At 39.1% G+C, this 19,598-nt stretch overlaps 2 protein-coding genes across 3 annotated transcripts; both read left to right on the forward strand.

Moving 5' to 3' along the window:
* The first annotated feature begins 4,044 nt into the window (after positions 1-4,044).
* LOC115727018 lies at positions 4,045-8,008 on the forward strand. The gene has a single exon (XM_030657127.2). The coding sequence runs from the start codon at positions 4,612-4,614 to the stop codon at positions 6,451-6,453; it is 1,842 nt and encodes a 613-aa protein (XP_030512987.1). The 5' UTR covers positions 4,045-4,611; the 3' UTR covers positions 6,454-8,008.
* Positions 8,009-12,891: 4,883 nt separating this feature from the next.
* Positions 12,892-17,574, forward strand: LOC115727020 (bet1-like SNARE 1-2). Of its 2 annotated transcripts, none has more exons than XM_048275329.1 (6): positions 12,892-13,284; positions 14,906-15,059; positions 16,293-16,349; positions 16,438-16,497; positions 16,606-16,691; positions 17,066-17,187. In XM_048275329.1, the coding sequence occupies exons 1-6, from the start codon at positions 13,271-13,273 to the stop codon at positions 17,088-17,090; spliced, it is 396 nt and encodes a 131-aa protein (XP_048131286.1). In that variant the 5' UTR covers positions 12,892-13,270; the 3' UTR covers positions 17,091-17,187. The 2 variants fall into 2 exon arrangements, with proteins under 2 accessions (XP_048131286.1, XP_030512989.1); XM_030657129.2 differs by having other exon boundaries at positions 12,893-13,284; positions 17,170-17,574.
* Positions 17,575-19,598: the final 2,024 nt, after the last annotated feature.

Genomic DNA, 19,598 nt, shown 5'->3' on the forward strand with positions numbered 1-19,598 from the left:
TCAAATTCGAATTCAAAGGGTATGGTTGGAGGAATAGAAATATAGGGCGCGCATGACAACACTTCCGGGAGTAGAATTTCGCTCCAAAAGTGTTTTTAGAGTAGAAATTCGTTTGGTAACGCAACTTCTATAGTAGAACCGTTTGGTTATGCAACTTCATTACTACTTCTAGAGCCTTTTTTTGCTCCAAAAGTAGTTTTGGAGCCTCTTGAGAAGTAAAAAAATTTATTTCTCTCCAGAAATTGGTTTCTAGAGCAAAAGAGTTGTCATGCGTTCCCAGCTTCCATCGTAAGCAAGTGTTATCACTCATATACCAGACAACATAGTAAGGACGACAACACCAAGTCATGCAGCAAGATTCATTTGGTCGATCCAATCTCTTGAGGTTAAAATTGTTGAAATGATTGAGAGGTTTTTTTTTGTTCGTTTTTTTGGTAGCAAGGGGACGAAATGACTATATTAAAATTTTCTACGAAAAACTTAGGATTACTTTGAAAAAATTGGAAAGTTTAGGACTGAATTTCATTCGAACGATATGTTTAAGACCGAATTGGTAATTTCCCCCTTCTCAAATTAGACCTTTCAATTATATTTGGCCTTTTTCAACAAAAAAAAAAAAAAAAAACATATGGCCTTTAAATTCTGATAACTTCCGATTATTTCGGCATAATTTATTTTTTGCACGAGGGCTATTTACTTTTTTGATATTAATTGTGAGAAAGCATTAAGAAAATTTTTCGCTAGCAAAAAAGGATATCAGAAAATATTTGTTTCACATACGTTGTTGATCTCGTATTTCAGTTGTATTTTTGTCTCACAAGTCACAGCGCACGTCCCTAATCTTTGGAGATGAACGATCGCGTTTAACAGTTAAAAAAAAGGCAAACGTGATGTGGAATGTGAACAAAATCGACAGACAAAAGCTATGGTCCCCCATCATTCTTCTTTTTGCTAATGAACGTCCTTGTCTGTTTGGACCGACCATTTGAAAAAATGAAAAGCATTCTTGTAAATGTTAAAATGGAAATTATCTTTCGATCACTTAAGCTACAAAAATAGGTCTATTAACAAATAATTGGGGGGATTCGATAATTTATTCTAGTAGGTTATTAATGCCTTTACGCTGATAACAAAGAAGAATATTATGGACATAAAAAAAAAAAAATCACATCTTTGGTAAAATAGCAAGATTCGAAATTGACCTCATTCGAAATTGACTTGGTGCTACCATAGAATCTACAAAAAGCAAATCTATTTTTTGGAGAAGGCTAAACTTTTATTTCCTTACCAGTCAATTCTCAATATGCTATGGACTATTAAGATGAAATGAGAGACCTATTGCTGCACACCAAAATTCACAAAGGTGGTGGCCGATTTCTCGTGCAATGTCTCGTGCCAAAGCTACCATATCAATTTATCACGAATTCAAAAGGTTGTACCCACATTTTGTAGCACACCTATGTGCTGGAAAAAGGGCATTGATGTAGAAACAAAATTTACGATTTTGGCTGTTGATTAACGACCTTAAGGTTATTAAAAAAAATCGTAATCAAGTTTCGGTGTTCACCTTCAACGGGATTCAGAAGTCGAAAAATGACACGGGGTTGGATTTTTAACCCTCGAATTCCACCGATAGTGAGTTTAAGGCTTGATTACCACATTTTTTTTTATTGAAATCTTGAATTCTTAATTAATCAAAATAAAGTCTCAAATCGTCAATTGATCACCGACGGAAGGATTAAGTTAGGTTTCTGCAGTCATACCCTAAAAAACCAAATCCATGATCCATGTAGGGCTTAGCAAAGCAAATTGGACAGGATAACGATCCAACCCCATCTCTTCTTTTTGTCATCACGTGCTTTGCATTTGGATTTGGACCTCTCTTTTCTGTTTGGGCAAAACTGCCCATGTGTCCATGTGGGTGATCTAAGTAAAAATCCTCCCCCCCTAATCCAAAAAGCATACCTACTCCCACTATGGTTCCAACCCTTTTTGACATGTTCTTCTTTTTTTGTTTGAGGGGTAGTTGCATGACTTCATTGATCGAGACAAACATGACGGCGCTATTTGAAGAGAGGCCGGTGACTATCACAGGAGAGCTGGCGTTTGAGAATTCTTCGATCATTGAAAAAAAAAAATGAACAATATGATTATGGGCGCTAAGTTCCGACACCGTGAAGAATTGGACAAGATACTCTTTACTCTTATTTCTTACATGTAACTAATGAACAAAGTAGCTAATGGTCTATAAAAAGGCATTAGCTACAATAAATGCAATAGAATAACTTTTCTGAGCTACATCCTTTATATGTGGCAAGATTGAATCATCTATCGAAGAAATACAGAATAAGTTTGTCAACTTTGGAAACTTTTAATGCATTTGTCAAGAGTACAAGAATTGTTTGAGCCATCGATATTTGGAATTGCTTTACTATAGGGAGGAATTTTCTCCAATACTCCTTATCATCCCAAAAAGATCACCAAAAAAAAAAGTCTAACCCACAATTTCTGAATTCAACATGACATTGCCATCGAAAGGGGCATCCAATATTGGAATTTTCAGATCTCCCTCCTTTCACATCCTCGCCACCATTATTCTAAGGTTCCACAGCATTCTCACCCGCTTTAGCTTGCATATTCTAGAGAGAGAGAGAGAGAGAGAGAGAGATAGATGTGGTAGATGGAGGAGTTACAACCTATTCATGATGATTGGTGCACTTGGAGGCAAAAGCGGGCTTTGTCTTAAAAAGGGACAGCTATCACAACCAAGTCAAACTTCACATTCTCTCTTACGAGAGAATTGCATGAAACAATTTTTGGACCCACCATCGAATTTCCCCCCTGTTTTTCTGTCCCCCCCTTTCGTTTCTTTCTTCTTGGTTTTGCATGGATTAGATCAACAAAAAAAGGAGAGAGCAGGTTTAGAAAGGAGCCGGGCAGAGATATCATTTCAATGCTTTTGTGCTTGGACGACAAAATTCCAAAACTTTTTTTTATCATCGAAGACATGAAGGGTCGTGGAACTATTCTTGGTTTGACCTTTTTGCGCGTTGCTTGACTAGTGGTAGCGTAGTTGCTTCATTGGGCATAGATTGAAGTATATGTCGGTAATTTCTTGGTGATTTGTCCGGAATCTATGGAGGTAACGTAGACAGAAGAAGGGCCATGATTATGGCAGACAGTGTTGAATCATTAATGACTTTCACGAGAAATTTGTCCCGTGAGTTGACGTTCATGCACCATGTAGACGTAGGGTTTTGGCATCTAATGACCATTCCCATCATCTTTAGCTTACCTAATATGAGAAGACGTTTCGACCCAAAAAAAAAACATTTTTTTTTATAGAGTTGGTGAGATATCTTTGATGGTGGTGAAAAGTTGTAATTTTTTTCATCGCCAAAATGAAAACCCCTCAAACCGGCTTAGGAAAATTGGGATTTTTAGTTTGTGGAAGGACCAAAAGTTGGAGTAAAATAAATGAGAATGGATTGACATAGTATAGTCGTAAGGAGCACGGGCAATTCTCGTGAAAGGACCTTGAAAGTCTCAAATTCGACCTTTTCTATTGCTAATTCCTTCGAATCACCTTAAGAAAAACAAATGTAAATTAGGCATTGGAGGCGAGCCTAGTCTGTCACATCATCGGGTTCAAGCAATTACATGTTTCAACTTGCGATTATACCTGATTTCTCATTATGGTCGGGACGTGGACATTGCATGCCCGATGAGATTAGATTTAATTAGTATGTTCTTTTTCCGATAATACCGAGCACAAGAGCTTAGGAAGAAGTGAGGCTTAGCTCGTGGAGTGGTTAGCCAATATATAATCAAATGCAACAAAACAAAACAGTAAAAGAAAACAAAAATTAAAGCAAAAGACATGCATTATAACTAGTAAATTAGAGGAAAGACATGAGAAATAGTTTTTTGTCCCCTAACAAAACCTCATTTCTAAGGCCCCCCAAAAAAAAAAAAAAAAAAACTTTTGACTGCTTTCAAAATCGATCGATCCCCTTTTGAACGCCAAAAGAAATCACAGTCCGCTTCTCTCTCTCTCTTTCTCGTTCGCGAGCTGCACTTGATAGGCTTCGTCGAGCTCCGTCGCTTTTCCTCCTGCTGCTCCCAATCATTCTCTCGCTCCTTCTTTTGTTCCCTCCCATTTCTTCAGCCGCGTTGCCACTCAATCATTTCCCTCTTTCCTCGACCCTTTTCCACGCCGCCGCTGAATGCTTTCTCGCAGACATCACGCGGGGTTCTCGAAGCCCTGTTCCTGCTCTTTCCAGCTTTCTTCGGTGCCTGGTTCTGATGAAAAATTCCATACTTTTGACGCAGTTTTGCTCTAGTCTCGCTTCCATTGTTTCAAATGCGAGTATATTTGGTGTAGCTCCAATGTTCGAAATCGCCCTTCACGAATCTCTCCTCAGAGATCTTTGCGGCGCTTAAATTTGTCGACATTGAGTTGTGTGTCGGTAAAAAGTGCAGTCTTTTTTCCGAACCCGGAACGAGTTTCTTGTTTTTGTCGGCCTTTTTGAGTGGAGAATTGTGGAGGGGGTGATTGTTTCGAGCTGCTTCGGATCTTGGGAGCATTCCTGTGAAGTATCTTGAGCAGCGATGGTTGCAGAACCTTGGATACTCAAGATGGGCAATCAGGTGAGTGCGAATCTCAAGCACGCTCTTCTTTTAGAAAGTTCCAAGAAAAGGAGCAGCCTTAAGAAGCACGACGTTAAGCAGGTTATTGGGATTCTCTCTTTCGAAGTAGCTAATATTATGTCCAAAACTGTTCACCTACACAAGTCCTTGTGTGATGGGGAAATATTGAAGCTCCAAAGTGAGATCTTGAAGTCCGAGGGGGTTAGGAAGTTGATCTCGTCGGATGAGTCTCGGATTCTAGAGCTCGTCCTGGCCGAGAAGCTCGATGACTTGAGCCGGGTGGCTAGTGTTGTCTCTAGGCTCGGTAAGAAGTGTAGTGAGCCTGCGTTGCAGGGTTTCGAGCATGTGTATGGGGACATAATGAATGGAGTGATTGAGGTCAAGGATTTGGGGTTCTTAGTAAAGGACATGGATGGGATGGTGAGGAAGATGGAGAGGTACGTGAGCACGACAACAAATTTGTTCAATGAAATGGAGGTCTTGAATGAGTTGGAGCAGGGGACGAAGAAGTTCCAGAATAACCAGCATGAGGAGAGCCGACGCGCTTTTGAGCAGAAGCTGATTTGGCAGAAGCAAGACGTGAGGCATCTTAAGGATGTTTCTCTTTGGAACCAGACGTACGATAAGGTTGTAGAGCTTTTGGCAAGGACAGTGTGCACGATATATGCGAGGCTTTGCACTGTGTTTGGCGAGTCCGCTTTGAGGGGGGATGTTTCAGGGTTTGTCAGAGGAAATTCTCCTCCGGCGATGAATACCCATACCTATGGTTCTGGTCAGATTGGTGATGTGCACCAGAATGTCCATGCGGTTTCTGGGCAATTGAAACGAATTCACAGCAAAAGTAGCAATAGCTTTTATTCGGGCCCAATTGAGAAACGCAAGATTGAGAGAGGACGAAGGGGTTTGAAGCCTCAGTACAATACAAAGAGAGGTGAAGTAGAGTTATTTCGCGCTGAAGATTTTAATTTTCCATGTGTGACTAGCCCTGGGAGAATTTTCATGGATTGTCTTAGCCTGAGCAGCTCGGTTTCAAGAATAGATGATGATGATGATGATGACGATGATGATGACACCTTGGATCATGACGGCCGAAGTAGCCAGATTTCCGGGTGCGGCAGTATTTATAGTGGAAGCACAAAGAAAGAACAGTTGACGTATTCTGGCTGTGCCGGTCAATCCCATTTCCCAGTGTCTTCCATCAGCAGTCAAAGGCGATCCAAATCAGCTGTCACAAGCACTCCTCAGTTCGGTCCCAAGAGTAGATTAGCAGTCTTTGCCTCTCCATCCACTGTGGGAGGTTCTGCTTTAGCCTTGCATTATGCAAATCTCATAATCGTTATAGAGAAGCTGCTGCGATATCCTCACTTGGTTGGCGAAGAAGCTAGAGACGATTTATATCAGATGTTACCAACTAGCTTAAGGATGTCCGTAAAGACTAATCTGAAATCATATATGAAGAACTTGGCTATATATGATGCTCCGCTTGCCCACAATTGGAAAGAGAGACTTGATGAGATACTATGGTGGCTTGCCCCGCTGGCGCATAACATGATCAGGTGGCAAAGTGAGCGTAACTTTGAGCAGCATCAAATTGTTACCCGAACAAATGTTCTTTTGCTTCAGACACTGTATTTTGCAGACAGGGAAAAGGCTGAGGCAGTAATATGCGACCTACTCGTTGGGTTGAATTATATATGTCGGTATGAGCATCAACAGAATGCATTGCTGGACTGTGCTAGTAGTTTTGATTTCGAAGACTGTTCGGAATGGCAGATGCAGCGCTCTTATTCTTACCTTAGTTGAGTACATTGCTAATGACTGGATATTTGCATGAAGAAAAATCATAGAAGTAGAGGTGTGTACACAATCTCTTCACACTGAAGATTTCTTTTGTTGAAGATTTTAGCTTTTTGCACTTTGTCGAAAGGTATGGAAAGTTTTGACTGCTCAATTCACAAATTCACAAATTCAATCCCTAATCTCTGTGCTGGAGATGTATATATTGGTCTATGTATAGCAGTGGCGCAAACGATTTGTCATTGGTTATGTACTCGTTAATGAAAATTTCACTTCAGTTTCCTGTCAATAGTATTCTTCCATTCAATTTCTACTTTGAATACACCGAACCATCTGCTTTACTTTGCCAAACTGAGCTGTTTGTTTGTGGATAGTAAGCGGCTATTGCTGCTTGAGTGTTGTGTGACATTGATAACCAGATACTAGTGGCAGTTGTATTTTGCGGTTTCTGTGTTTCTTGGAGCTTTTGGCTTGTTGTGAGAACTGGTTAATGTTGTGGGTATCATGTGTTCGATAGTGCTTTCTGTAGTTTATGTAGCTTTTATTCATGACTAGTTTTTTCCTGGTTTTGCTTCACTTAGAACAGCATAGCACATGACATGCAAATCATTTTTGATGGTTGATTTGCCTGGACTGCTCTGATTATTCACATACTATCTCTTTCTTCTGCTGCTTGCCTTGTCCATCTTGCTGAAACTTATGCAGCTCTACAGTCAATGTTTTCTGTTCAAGTCATGTTTAAGCACTACTTCCAGTGAAGCCACAATATACGTGGTGACTATTCTTATGCAGGGAATGGATTCGTCCTACGGGAAAGTTTGCAGTTGATGCATATATCGCGTTGTATTATGAGTATATAACTTTTCCATTTTCTTGTGCGTACTGGTAATTAATCTCAGTAGATTATTCTCAACCCATATGGCAGAAAGATATTAGTTTGTGGTTTTTTGTGTTATAGAAAAACTTTGTGAGTTTTCGTGATTTTATTGCTATTGAAATAGATGAGGAAGTATATTGTGAGAGCTTTCGATTGTTGTCCTGCTTCTGCTGTATGACTTACATTCACACACCATGAAGACATGAAGAGTCCCACCATGAAGACACCATGAAGACATGAACAGAGCTCAGGCTTGCAAGGTACTGCTAAATTCAGTCATCGGGAACTGTTGCTTCTCGAGCAGGTAAGTCCCACAACTTTCCTGATCACAGGATCATATGAGCAGGCAAGTCCTATGCTAACATTCTTTTCTTTTCTGGTAGAGGATGTAAGAAACTGCTGTTTGGTACTGTGGTATCCGGCAGTTTCACGAAATAGTATCACGAAATAGACGAATTCAGATTATGAAGCCTAGTACATCCCAAATGCAATAGGTTGAGGTCATTTCTACTACTTCAGCTGTTGAAATATTGGATGCTCGGTATTCTTCTACTTGATACATGTCCGCCTTCCAATCTTATGTAGCTTATTAATTGTTTTGGAAGGATTGGGTGGTTAAGCTTGTTTTAACTACTTTTTCCCTATCATGTTTTTTCATTCGAGGTGATTCCCATTTTAAGTTTACGGATTTGTTCTATATCTCCAAAATATTGCTAGAGATACTAAAGCCAGTCTGTGGAGTAATGTCGCAAGACTCATTTTGGATGGTTGAATATGCTCAATTTGTTTTGATCTCTTGAGTACAGTTTGTAACGCGTTTTAATAATTCCCTAGCATCTCGATTTTCTTTCTGTAGAATATCATTACCGTCTCAACGTCCATTGGGCTATGCTGGAACTTTTCACATACTGAAATGGACCTGCGATCTTCAAGTCTGCATGTTGTGTCTCAAATTAGGACACCAGGATATTTTCTTTTGGTTAAGTTTCTAGCTCTCTGCCCTCATATTTGACAGTTTCTATATCAGCATGTTGACTCTTCTTTTTCCTAAATATATGGTCATCAACATGGTCACATGATTGTTATTATAAGTCTTGTCTCTGTAGTTACAGTCTCTCTAATACCAGTAGTTAACTGAAAAGAAGACTTCCTCTCTGTATTGATCTGCAATTAGTGATTAGACTCCAGAAGTCTTTCTGCTTCCTTTCTGGAAGGGGAAGTCATTGAAGACTCAGCTAGTTGGATTTAGCTTCTTAACTCTCCTAAATTGTGTATCCATGAGCATGCGGTGGCCTTAATCACATGCTCTTGTTCAATTGCTACTTGCTAGAATAATGGTTGCTTGATGCACTTATAGCAATAACACATTACTTGTTGTAGTTATTCATCTCAATCATTTTAACTTGCTGAAAAAAATTTATTGAGGGAAAAAAGAAAAAATCTTGATATGGTCCTGTTAAGAAATGCTTTAGTAAAGGGCGAAAGTTTTGCACTTTACAAATTTTCTGTAATTCGGGATACGGGTATTGAAGATAGGAGGGTACGGGTAACGAATGAAATAAATCCTGCATACTTGGTTTTCTTTTAAGGTGCATGAAGTTTTGAAATTGTACTCATTTCGAATTTCCCGGGAAAATTCGAAAATTTCCTTGGAAAATGCAAGAATCGATCAATCCTCTGTTTTTTCATGTCTATATCCTTTGACTTATGTGGCCCTGCGCTCGCACACCCATCTAACACGAGCTTCTGTCCAAAAGTTACAGTCAAATTCATTTATTGGGCTTGACTGGGACATTGAAGAGCTTTTGCAGAGCTGAAAGAAACAAAATTTGTGGCATTTGCCCTTTTGCCCTTTCTCTTCGTATGGTAGTCTGGACAAATCTTTCACCTGTTCGACGATGACGATGTCGATGACAACGTTAATAAATGGGGTTGAGCTGCTGCTTCCGACAGTGCACTTCAAGGTGGCATCATGTGGCCTTGAGCAGCAGGTACCACAGTGCATTGACTGCGGCAATTACTCTTTATCTCTTTCCCTCCCTCCAGCTGGTCGTATTAACTCTGTAGATAGCGCAACCGCGATCGATGAGTTCCGCGAAGGGTTTTCACGATCCTTAGAGAATCGGTTTTCAGGAGATTGATAGGCGTTGGGTCGCGAATGTATAACTTGCCCGATCATCGACAGGTTATCGTTTGAAAATTGCGATAAAATATACATGGTTATGAAGCGCCGCGCCGGCGATCGGTCTCTCGACAAAACGAAAAGGGCCCATTTTAACTAAACTATTATACGTGTACGTGTGTGTGTTTTTTGTTAACTAATTGTTTATGTGTGCGTGCTTTGTTTAACAAATTGTTTGTTTGTCATGTGTGTTTATATGAGCATCTCAAAGGTAGCGAATCGTCCAAGCTAAATTAACGCGCGAACGCAATGAACTTCTGGGTGCGGAACCGGATCGAACCGGGGAGTCGGATCAAGAAACTCCAATTCTCTCCCTTTAGTTTTACCTTGCATTTTTGTATTCTTGTTATTACTGCCCTTGCCTTAGACGTGGGCGGTTCGTCCGAACTGCCGATTTCGATTCCTAAAAAAGGTGGAATCGGAACTAGTCCTTGAAGGGGTCGGTTCCGGTTTCGATTTGGGTTCGAAACCTTCGGTTCCGATTCCATTTTTTAAATTTAATTTTTAAAATAATAAATAATGAAATAAATATAATAAATTGTAAATTGTAAATTATAATCAAATTGTACATTGTAATAAAATTTGGAGAAAAAAAGGGAGAGGAGGAATGTGCTTGAACTTAATGAATTATCATTAAGCGTATGCATATTTTCTTGGAGATAGAAAAATCAAAGCCCATATAGTTCTTTTACCTTTGATAATTTCAACTTACCTTATCGTTAATCGTTGTTACCCGTTGTGGTACCCGTTGTGGTGGTATCTCCACAATCCTCACTAAAGAATTCGTGTTCTCGATTCAGCTCTTAGTGTCAAAATCTAGCTTTCGTTCAATCGTCTACACAAGTTTGAGCTTCCACAGACTCTGAATTTAATCTTAAACGGGGAGAGTTCAAAATTAATTTTCCAGCGCTAAATAATCCGAGCTAATTCAGTATCTTTTTCATATTTACTAAAAACACCACCAATATTAAAACACCACCAATATTAACACACTATTAAAAATAAATCCGTAGTAGGATAATAAATACCAGATAAAGTATTAGTAGCATCATGAAAAATTTTCAAATTTTTCAAATTTTTTTTGCAAATGTCCTAATATTGCGGAAGTAAAGTAATTTTGGGAATATTTTGCGAAATAAACATACATAATAAATCTTTGTAATCAAAAGTTTGACGAAGCAGCTCGTAGATAGAATTCCAACGAGTCGAAATATCGTTTGGAAACCTTTTTGCTCTTATCTCATGTTGTTTATAAAATTTTCTTCATGCTTTCATAAAATGGACACAACTCCATCAAAATTTAATTGCACCCTTTATTGGGGTGAGAGAAGTCTTAAGAGTTCATAAATCATATTGTACACATAAATTTAAAACATGGCAAGCACATCTAATGTGAAAAAATTGTCCGCCAAAAGAGGGTTTACAAATATTTTCTAATTCGGGAATGGAAGCGGTATTTGCGGCGGTATTATCAAAACCAATTAAAATACTCTATTTATCAAATTACATTCTTCTAAAATTTGCCCAATTATTTTATAAATATTATGAGTTGGATGCTTTTCATAAAAAATTCGAAATGCAATAAATCTTTTTTTAATGGTCTAGTTGTCACCTATCCAATGACTTGTAACACCCATATAAGAATGAATTTGCCAAGGATCACTCTAAATATTACTACCTAAATGCACACGTCCATTGAATTCCGCCAAAATTTTTGCCAAAGATTTTTTTTATTTATAAAGATGCAAAAGTTCGCGTTTAAGAGTAGTTTTCGAAATAGTTGGTACTTGTGGAACCAACGCAATATTTATCAAATATTTTAAATTAAAATTTTCTTCAGTAGTAAACAGAGCATGATCAAGGGCAACATATTTAGCTAATGTTTGTTTATAAAGTGCATCGTTGTAACGTAATAAAAGATGAGTATTAGGATTGGCGTACCTGAAAATTTGTTGTTGCCTAGTGTCGATTCCCGCTTGCGTTGGATGTTTTTTCGTTAGATGCTGAAGGAATGTTCCGTAGTCGTTTTCTTTGATAAATTTGTATGTTTGCGAACAATATTTACAATTTATATTATACTTACCTTTGCTTTCATAATATACCTTGTCGAAGTGCGGTCACAAGTCGGATGTACTTTCTCGGTCCATTCGTTCCGGTTCATTTGCCGTCGACGTTTCTTCGATACTAGTAGGAGGATGAAAACTTTCTTGTGTTGGGACGTGCTTGACGTTCGGAATGTGAACAACGTTGATATTATCATCGTCGTCTTCTTAATATGTATACTCACGAGGATCATATCCAAGAATATGATACTCGGAATCTCCCATCGCCATTTTGGCATTTCCAAGATTTCTGCTTCCACTTGTCATTTTTGAGAGAATTGATTAGAAATCCAATTGAGAGAATTGAGGTGGGATTGAGAGAATTGAGGCGGGATTGGGAGAATTTGAGAGAATTGTTGAGAGGATTTGTAAGAAAAATGAAAGGGAAGAATATGTATTTATAGAGAAAGGGGTGGTTATTTAACTTTAAAAAAAAATTGGGAGGGGAGGATTTGGGGGGGGGGAGAGAGGAGGAGGTGAAGAGCCCAACGGCTCTTTCCCCACCGGGTCCACCCCCTTTTCTTTTTTTAATTAAACGGGTCGGAACCGAGGGCCTGGTCAACGGGCCGGTTCCGGGCCCCCGGTTCCGAATGACCATGTCTACCCCGCCTCTTGTAAATAAGGAGGTGTTCTACCGAAAATTTGTCCTTTTGAATGACAAAATCAAAACAAGGAAAAAAGAAGAAGAATTGGTTGGTCCCAAAAAAATTGGACCGATAGAGTGAATTTCAGATTCCAAAAACTAGAAATCGGTCCCGACATGATAGATTTCGAATTTCATATTCCTAGTCTAGTACTTACCAATGTTAAAACCGTTCATATCTAATTTCTAACATATGAAAAATGTTCATACATATCTAGGGATATTCTAACTAAACCTTATTCAACTGAATAGAACGTCAGGAAGACATTGCGACCAATAGAAATTGAGCTTCAAAATCCAATAAATCAACTTTGATACAGGAATTCTTTTTTTTTGGCAATCATTAGCCATAGTTATCATTTGCAATGAAGCCACTAAGCTTCGATTTCAATCGTCTCCAATGCATCGAAGTTTCGACTTTTTTGTAATTGATCCTCCATAACGGAAATCCAACCAAATTTCAAGCAAAACGAGCCTAACCTAGGACAAATTATTGGCTACACCCGGCACAATCGGTTCGATGCGAGTGAATTTATCAGATCACGTGGGTCCCACGTGACCGTCACTGACACTTTGTAAGTGAGATCATACGCACTGGGCATATGAAAGAATTTTCTAGCACTTTCAGATCGGTTAGTTTTTGATAAAACGGACATCTTTCCCGAATTCACCATTTTCGGTTTCTTCTTCCCCCGCCAACAATATCCCCCGATCGTCCTCGCCCGCACAAGCAGATCTCTCCGTCTCTCAAAGCGCTCTGCACGGCCCGAGGATTCCCGGCGGACGCCCTTTCCTCTGTCTCCATCCGCGATTGTCCCGACGCTCGGAGCCGAGTGAGCCTTGATCCGAGTCGCAGTCGCCTCCTCCGGTTCCGCATTCTCTCTCTCTCTCTCTCTCTCTCTCTCTCTCTCTCTCTCTCTCGTTTTCGAAATCCGGTCCGGATCGGATTCTCCTCCGCGGTTCTCGAAGGGAGTGAGGGGGAGGAAAGAGCAGCTGACTTTCGATCGTGCACTCGAGGGATGAATTACAGAAGGTTCGTCCGTTTTTAGTTCCGCGTTTCGATTGGACATCCTGAATTGAGTGTTGATCACGCCGAGAATGTACTGCTCGTTTTTAGGGCTTTTGGCGTGGCGAGACGTGTGCGATTCGGCTCTATTGGGATTTGGAGCTCTTTGGGCGCGACTTGGGCGCTCTTGATTTGCGAGGTTATGCTTGTTCTGATTGAGAATGTTGAATCGAGAGAAATGTAGCGAGTTAGGAACAGCTCTAGAGAAAAGGATTAGGTTGGCTGGGAAAAGAAAATGGCTTTACATCGCGCAGGAACGGTTACTGAGTTGTAAAAGTTCAGTTGGTGAAAGTTGAGTTTTGAAAGCACTTTGGATCATGGGAGTACCGAGATAATTCGGTTTCCACTGCCAGAGTGGAGGTTGATTAATTGTTGCTGGGCTGAAATGTTTTCCTTTGAAGGATGTTCGTAATTTTAGTTAATCTCCCTGTGAAGTGGTGAAGGAATCAAATTATCTCATATTGAGTGGATATGTGGCATTTGGTGCATCTTTTTCTTTGAAGTACATTTTTGCTGCTGCAGGATTGGTTATTCAAGAGGGAGCTATGTATTTGTGATTGAGTTTAGTTTTGGATTTTCTGAATCAGACCTTTCATTTTATGCATGCTTCAGTCAGAGCCCGAACATGGGCGTAATGGTCTTTTTGTTATGGACTCCTAATGTAGCTTTGTGTTGTAATTGAAGCTGGATTGCTGATTGTGAACCTGATCTCTTGAGGGAGAAAGTACATTGTGTAACCATTACACCATGTGTCACGACTTACAGGTTTTAGATTTTCGACTTAAGAAAAGGAGAAATATAACTAATGCATAACATACTATCTCCTGTTGGATGTCTTATTACATTTCATAACCATGACAACAACAATGATGAAGGATGAGGTCGATGACTATACTATTAATTGTTGCATTAGCACTTGGTTTGTTTTGGTTTTGCTGTATAAATTTTATCCTGATAGGTATTGGCTGTAAAAAAGTTGAGGATCATCTAGAAGCTAATAACCCTCCTACTTTTGAACTTTTGAATTTGCTTCTAATCATTGGGAGTAGGAGGATGTGTGTAGAGTTGACCTTTGACGTGTGCTACAAAGTTAGCAGTATTGTTTATTGCTTTGTTCTTTTGCTTAGTATTGCATTGAACTCGAAACACACTCCTATTACCACTTTGTCAAGATAAATGCATGGAGTAGAGCAGCAATGTTGTGTAGTTTACAGTTTTTTTGGGTACTTTGGTGTACAAATTGAAACGTGTAAGTACAGCTAAAGACGAGATTTTGGATACTAACAATCATGTATATCTCCTTACATTTTTCTCAGAATGTATTTCATAGATCTTGCTATCCCCTTTGTGGTGTGCGTGACAGTCCACTGCTTTACTTCTAGAATAACATTTTTTCTGTTTAATGATTTCCTGTTTGGTCCACCGCCCTCTCTCTCTCTCTCTCTCTCTCTCATGCTTGTGCAATGTCCTTAGATATGCATAGATATCCATAGATGTTGATCACGCTCACCCATTTCACAAAGATATAAAGATAATTGATAGCCTTAAGTCTTTTGTAATAACTATTGCTTTGTTTCGGGTGATACAGGGAGCCCCGTGCTGCTAAAGCAGCTCTTTTTGATGGTTATAATGGTCTTGAGGAAGGCCTTAGAACCTCCTCATCCTACTCCCATCAGACTAATGAGCATGACAATGACAAAGCAGTTGACAGTTTACAAGATAGAGTTATCTTCCTGAAAAGAGTAAGTTCATTTGAGCTTATCTTTGCTCTTGTTATTCTGCTGTGTTGCAGCTTTACATTAATATAACGCTAACCGTCTATATATGCAGTTTCTTTGATTTATATGTGATATATCCTATGATATTCTAGGTAGTGAGTACAGTATATGGTTGGTGAGGATGGGTGAGTGCTGCTATATGTTCTTTGTGAGCGGGAATCTCAGTTTCCTTGCAGAATATGTAATTTGAACTTGTATACATTCATTTGATAAGCTGCCTTGGGGTTGATGCGGGATCATAATCCTATTTTAGTAGGATTAGAATTCTATTTTAGTAGTTTTACGTGCTTTTCTTCTTTATTTAGACTTTTCTCATATTATTTTATGGTTATAAGTGGTCATGTGAATGCTTAATTAGGTTGGTTGAGATTAGAAGTTGTTATTATAGATCAAGGGTTGAAATCATCTTACATTTGTGACCCAGTATAAATAGGCCTTTTAAGTCCCTTTTATCATTAGTTTTTCTCATTCAATGCATACCATTGGCTTTATAATCCTGGAATACCTTTTCTCTGATACAGCTTCAATTGAACTCGATTCTAGTTATCTTTGCTATATTTAGTTCTCCAATTACGTGAATTAGTATCATAGCCTCTTGTTAGGTATTTCCTACATCAGAAGTTCCCTCCTGGCACACGCACTATTAGAAAGCTATCTGAGATACGAAAGTGGGATTTTTTTTAAGGAATATTTGCATGTCAGATGTGACATTTGTTGGTCACCTCTACATTTGAGGCAAACTTTTTATCATCGACCTTTGACCAATATGACCATGTAGCTTTGTCATTGAGGCCGTGCTAAGGCAACTGCAATTTGATATATGTAATAGTCTTAATGTTGAGTCTTATAATGGGAAAATTAACAGCCTGTTTGATAAAACTGAAAATTAAGTGCTAAAAATTCAAGTACTGAAATAATGATGGGCACACATGATTGGACTTTTTCAGAGTACTAATTAAACAATGACGTTTGCCAAGCGTATTAAGGGCACTGTTTGGATTGATGGAGCTCTCGCACTGGTTAGCAGCGTAATTTGGTCGATTAGCCAAATGAGTTATTGGTTTCTCATTCATGCTGCATAGCCATGTTTATTGCAAAAAGTCACATAAACAAAAATGTCTTACAAGAAAAATGCAATTGCTGAATATATATATATCTCGCGTGCGCGCTAACATTAATGTGCTCTTGAATTGGCAGTTAACAGGGGATATTCATGAGGAGGTAGAAAGTCATAATCGCTTTCTCGATCAAATGGTAAGCTCACTATATTTGTTTGTACATTAGATTGAGCTAGCTATGCACCATGCATTTGACCTATTAATGTTTTGACCCATCAATTTAGGGCAACAGCATGGATTCATCAAGAGGTGTCATGTCAGGAACCATGGATCGATTTAAGAGGGTACTGCAGAGCTATATCTTCTAGATTGGTTTGCTGTAAATTTTTGGATTCTATTTCTTTTCTATGGCTTTGTAAATCTTAAAAAATAACAGGGACGCTTTATTGTAGGTCTTTGAAAAGAAATCCAACAAGCAGATGTGCAAACTTGTATCGTATTTTGTGGTTTCCTTTCTTGCAGTATACTTCCTTATCAGGTAGAATGACCAATCTGACTACTATCTACTGTTTGAGTGCCGCATTTACTTCAACTGGGGGAATTACCTCATCAAATTTCCTCTTGGTGGGAATTTTTCATAGCCGAGGACCTTTCCACTTGGCATAATCATCTGTTCAAAATCTTCATCATGTAAAAGTAAGAGAATTTTTGGGCAAATATAGGCATTGTTATGTGTCCTTGTTAGGTACCAGTTTATGTCCAATAGGATTGTTTAATGTGATTGGCTTATTATGGCTTGGTCAGTGTACTCAGATATGTGTGGTTTAATTTTTTGACCTTACATAGAGTGATCATGGGTTCTAGGTATTGAAATTTGCATATCATCACACTATGGCACACAAGTCTTTGCAGAGCAGCTGGAAACTCTAAATATTAGCATGAAAATGTATTTAGAATTGTCCCGGTATGCATCAGTATGATGTTGAAACTGATCGTTCTTCATGCTCGATTTACAGATTTCTTGGATATTTCATGCATGGTTGAGGGGACAACTTTTGAATCTTGTCTCTCAATATCCGCTGAAAGTTTGGTTTGACAGATGAGGGGTGGTCCTTTAATATGAGTAGTTCTTTTGGACCTTCAATTGAAACTGGACCATGGGATGCTGGAGAGGACAGCTTAACAAAAGTCAAGTTCCTGGCCAGCTTGTCACTACCTTGTTATGACCTACAGAATCTTGTAAATGCTTGATTGAATTTCATTTAGCAGGAATTCTTTTTTGATTCTCTGAGATTAGCATCATTTGCCCATATATCCTTTGGGATTTTCTTATGTAAGCCCGGTGGCTAATGGCAAGATTTTGTTCATATAACTGTCTGCGCTTGTTACTTTGAGAAATGTTGCTCCAGTTTAACCTCTAATTTGGAGAGACCATTTCTTTTTACCGGGGAAAAGGAACACGAATTGACAACGGACTATACCTTTGGCAACCTCGAATTGTCTCTCTAGAAAAGAAAAATACTGAAGTGGAGCTTTTGGTCGGCTCCTAACTACATCGACTGGTGTTGAAGTGAACTGCCGACGCTAAGGACATCGAGTCATGTCATACTAACATGTTCGAGAAGATGGAGCATACTTTATAACTAAGTTGAGATGTTTTATCGCTAAGAGTCACACGTTGATAGTCGAAGTCAAAAGGGTTGCAGCTGTCGGTGCAATAGCTGAATCGACACTGGATCAATCGCTTTGCCACTTCATGGTACTTACAGGAGCGAAAGCGATCGTGAAGATACCTTCTATGCGCAGCTGAGGCCACTAAGATGGATAATGATCCTTCACAGGTATAATAGGACTGATCCTCGAGCACCATGTAAGATGACTTTGTCGTGCCCTTGACTTTGTTCACCGTTTGATTGGAGCCTTTGTTTTACTTGTCCTCCCCAACTTCTCCCATTGCCTTCAATTTCGCCCCTATTATGTCACTTATTACATAATTATCCCGCGGTTTTCTGGTCAGTTGCATCTTCGTCGAAATCTTAGTTGACAAAATTGATGTCTAGACACAGCGTGAAGAAGGAATTGTGTCATACTTCTTTGTTTAGAATTGATGATTGTTGTTGCATTGTAATGTTAGAAAATTTCCTTCAGCTCGTTTCATTCCTCCGATTCCTGGATCCTTACAATATATCAAAATTCTAGCATCTTTTTTTTTTTTTATAATTCAAATTATGTACCTTTTCTGGCATTCAGATAAAGAACTCAATTTTGTAATCTTTAACTGTCTTTGTCATCGAAAAGACATTGGAGCAAGAAATACTTGGTCAATTTCTTTCATCTTACTCGACTAACTACGACGGTACCTTAATCAATTCACCGGTAAATGTAGTTTTAAAGCTTCATTTCCATAAATAGTGCGAAAAATAACTTCGTCTTTACGATGACAATTGTAATAGTGATCGTTACAAATATACATGTAAATATTTTCTTTTCATGAAAATGTCACGAGCAAATTATTTTCTTGCTTCTCGTCGCACTTGCAACGTGTTGTTTTAACACCAGTTCGACCCAAAAAAAGAAAAAAGAAAAGCAAAACGAACGTAGATGGCATGTATTTCAACCTACCACCCTAAAGAGGAGGCGACTTTTTTTTTTTTTTAACAGGTTGAAACCCCAATAGTAAAATTGGGGTGTTTCCATGTAGTCTCCAAGGAAAATTGGCTACACTGACTCTTGTGTTCTCACTGCATATTCAACAACCGGGAATGTGTTTCCATGTTCTTTCCTCTCAATTTCGATGTGGACTTCAAAATACTTGTTCAAAATGAATGGAATAAACAAACACCGTTACGTTGATGCCGGCAAAACCCCGTCTCAGGTAAAACCTCATCACACCGACCGGAAAAAGTCTTTCCTTTCGCCCCCCCCTAGGCTGCCTTCCTTAACTAGTCCTGGAGCAATTTTTATAGGGTATACTTTAAACCAATAAAATATCAAGGACGATTTAGAACATTGACTGAAGACCCATGGATCATTGAGAGGATTTTATTGAGTAAGTGCCGCAAAGAAGACAACATTGCGTTTTTCAATGCACCGATCGTCCTCGTGATATTTACATTGTGATTAGTTTTTTGATATCAAATATCTTCTCATTGAGTATATTTAACAAGTTTTTCGAGAGCGCTTATCGATAGGGGTGAGCGGTTCCCGATCCAGCCTGGTTTCACTCAAAACCTGGAATAGGACCGATGGTCCCGACTCCCAATTTTCAGAATCGGGAACTGGACCGATGGTCTCCAGAATCGGATTGGACCCGACCGGCCCGTCTGGTCCGATTCTCGGGGGGTCCAATGGAATGGGTAACTTGTCCAATATCTCATGATATCCCAAAATAACACAACCGGTAACTTCCGATTGACCGAGTGACTTGCTTGTTACTTGCTTTAAT

The sequence above is a fragment of the Rhodamnia argentea genome, chromosome 1 (genome assembly GCF_020921035.1).
Source record: "Rhodamnia argentea isolate NSW1041297 chromosome 1, ASM2092103v1, whole genome shotgun sequence".
Lineage (NCBI taxonomy): Eukaryota > Viridiplantae > Streptophyta > Magnoliopsida > Myrtales > Myrtaceae > Rhodamnia > Rhodamnia argentea.

Excerpts from the sequence above, each read along its gene's own strand:
- LOC115727020 (XM_030657129.2), top strand. Across the intron at positions 15,060-16,292 it reads GAGTTATCTTCCTGAAAAGA|TTAACAGGGGATATTCATGA; the intron begins GTAAGTTCATTT and ends TTGAATTGGCAG. Across the intron at positions 16,350-16,437 it reads ATCGCTTTCTCGATCAAATG|GGCAACAGCATGGATTCATC; the intron begins GTAAGCTCACTA and ends CCATCAATTTAG.
- LOC115727018 (XM_030657127.2), top strand. The coding sequence starts at position 4,612 with ATGGTTGCAGAACCTTGGATACTCAAGATGGGCAATCAGGTGAGTGCG.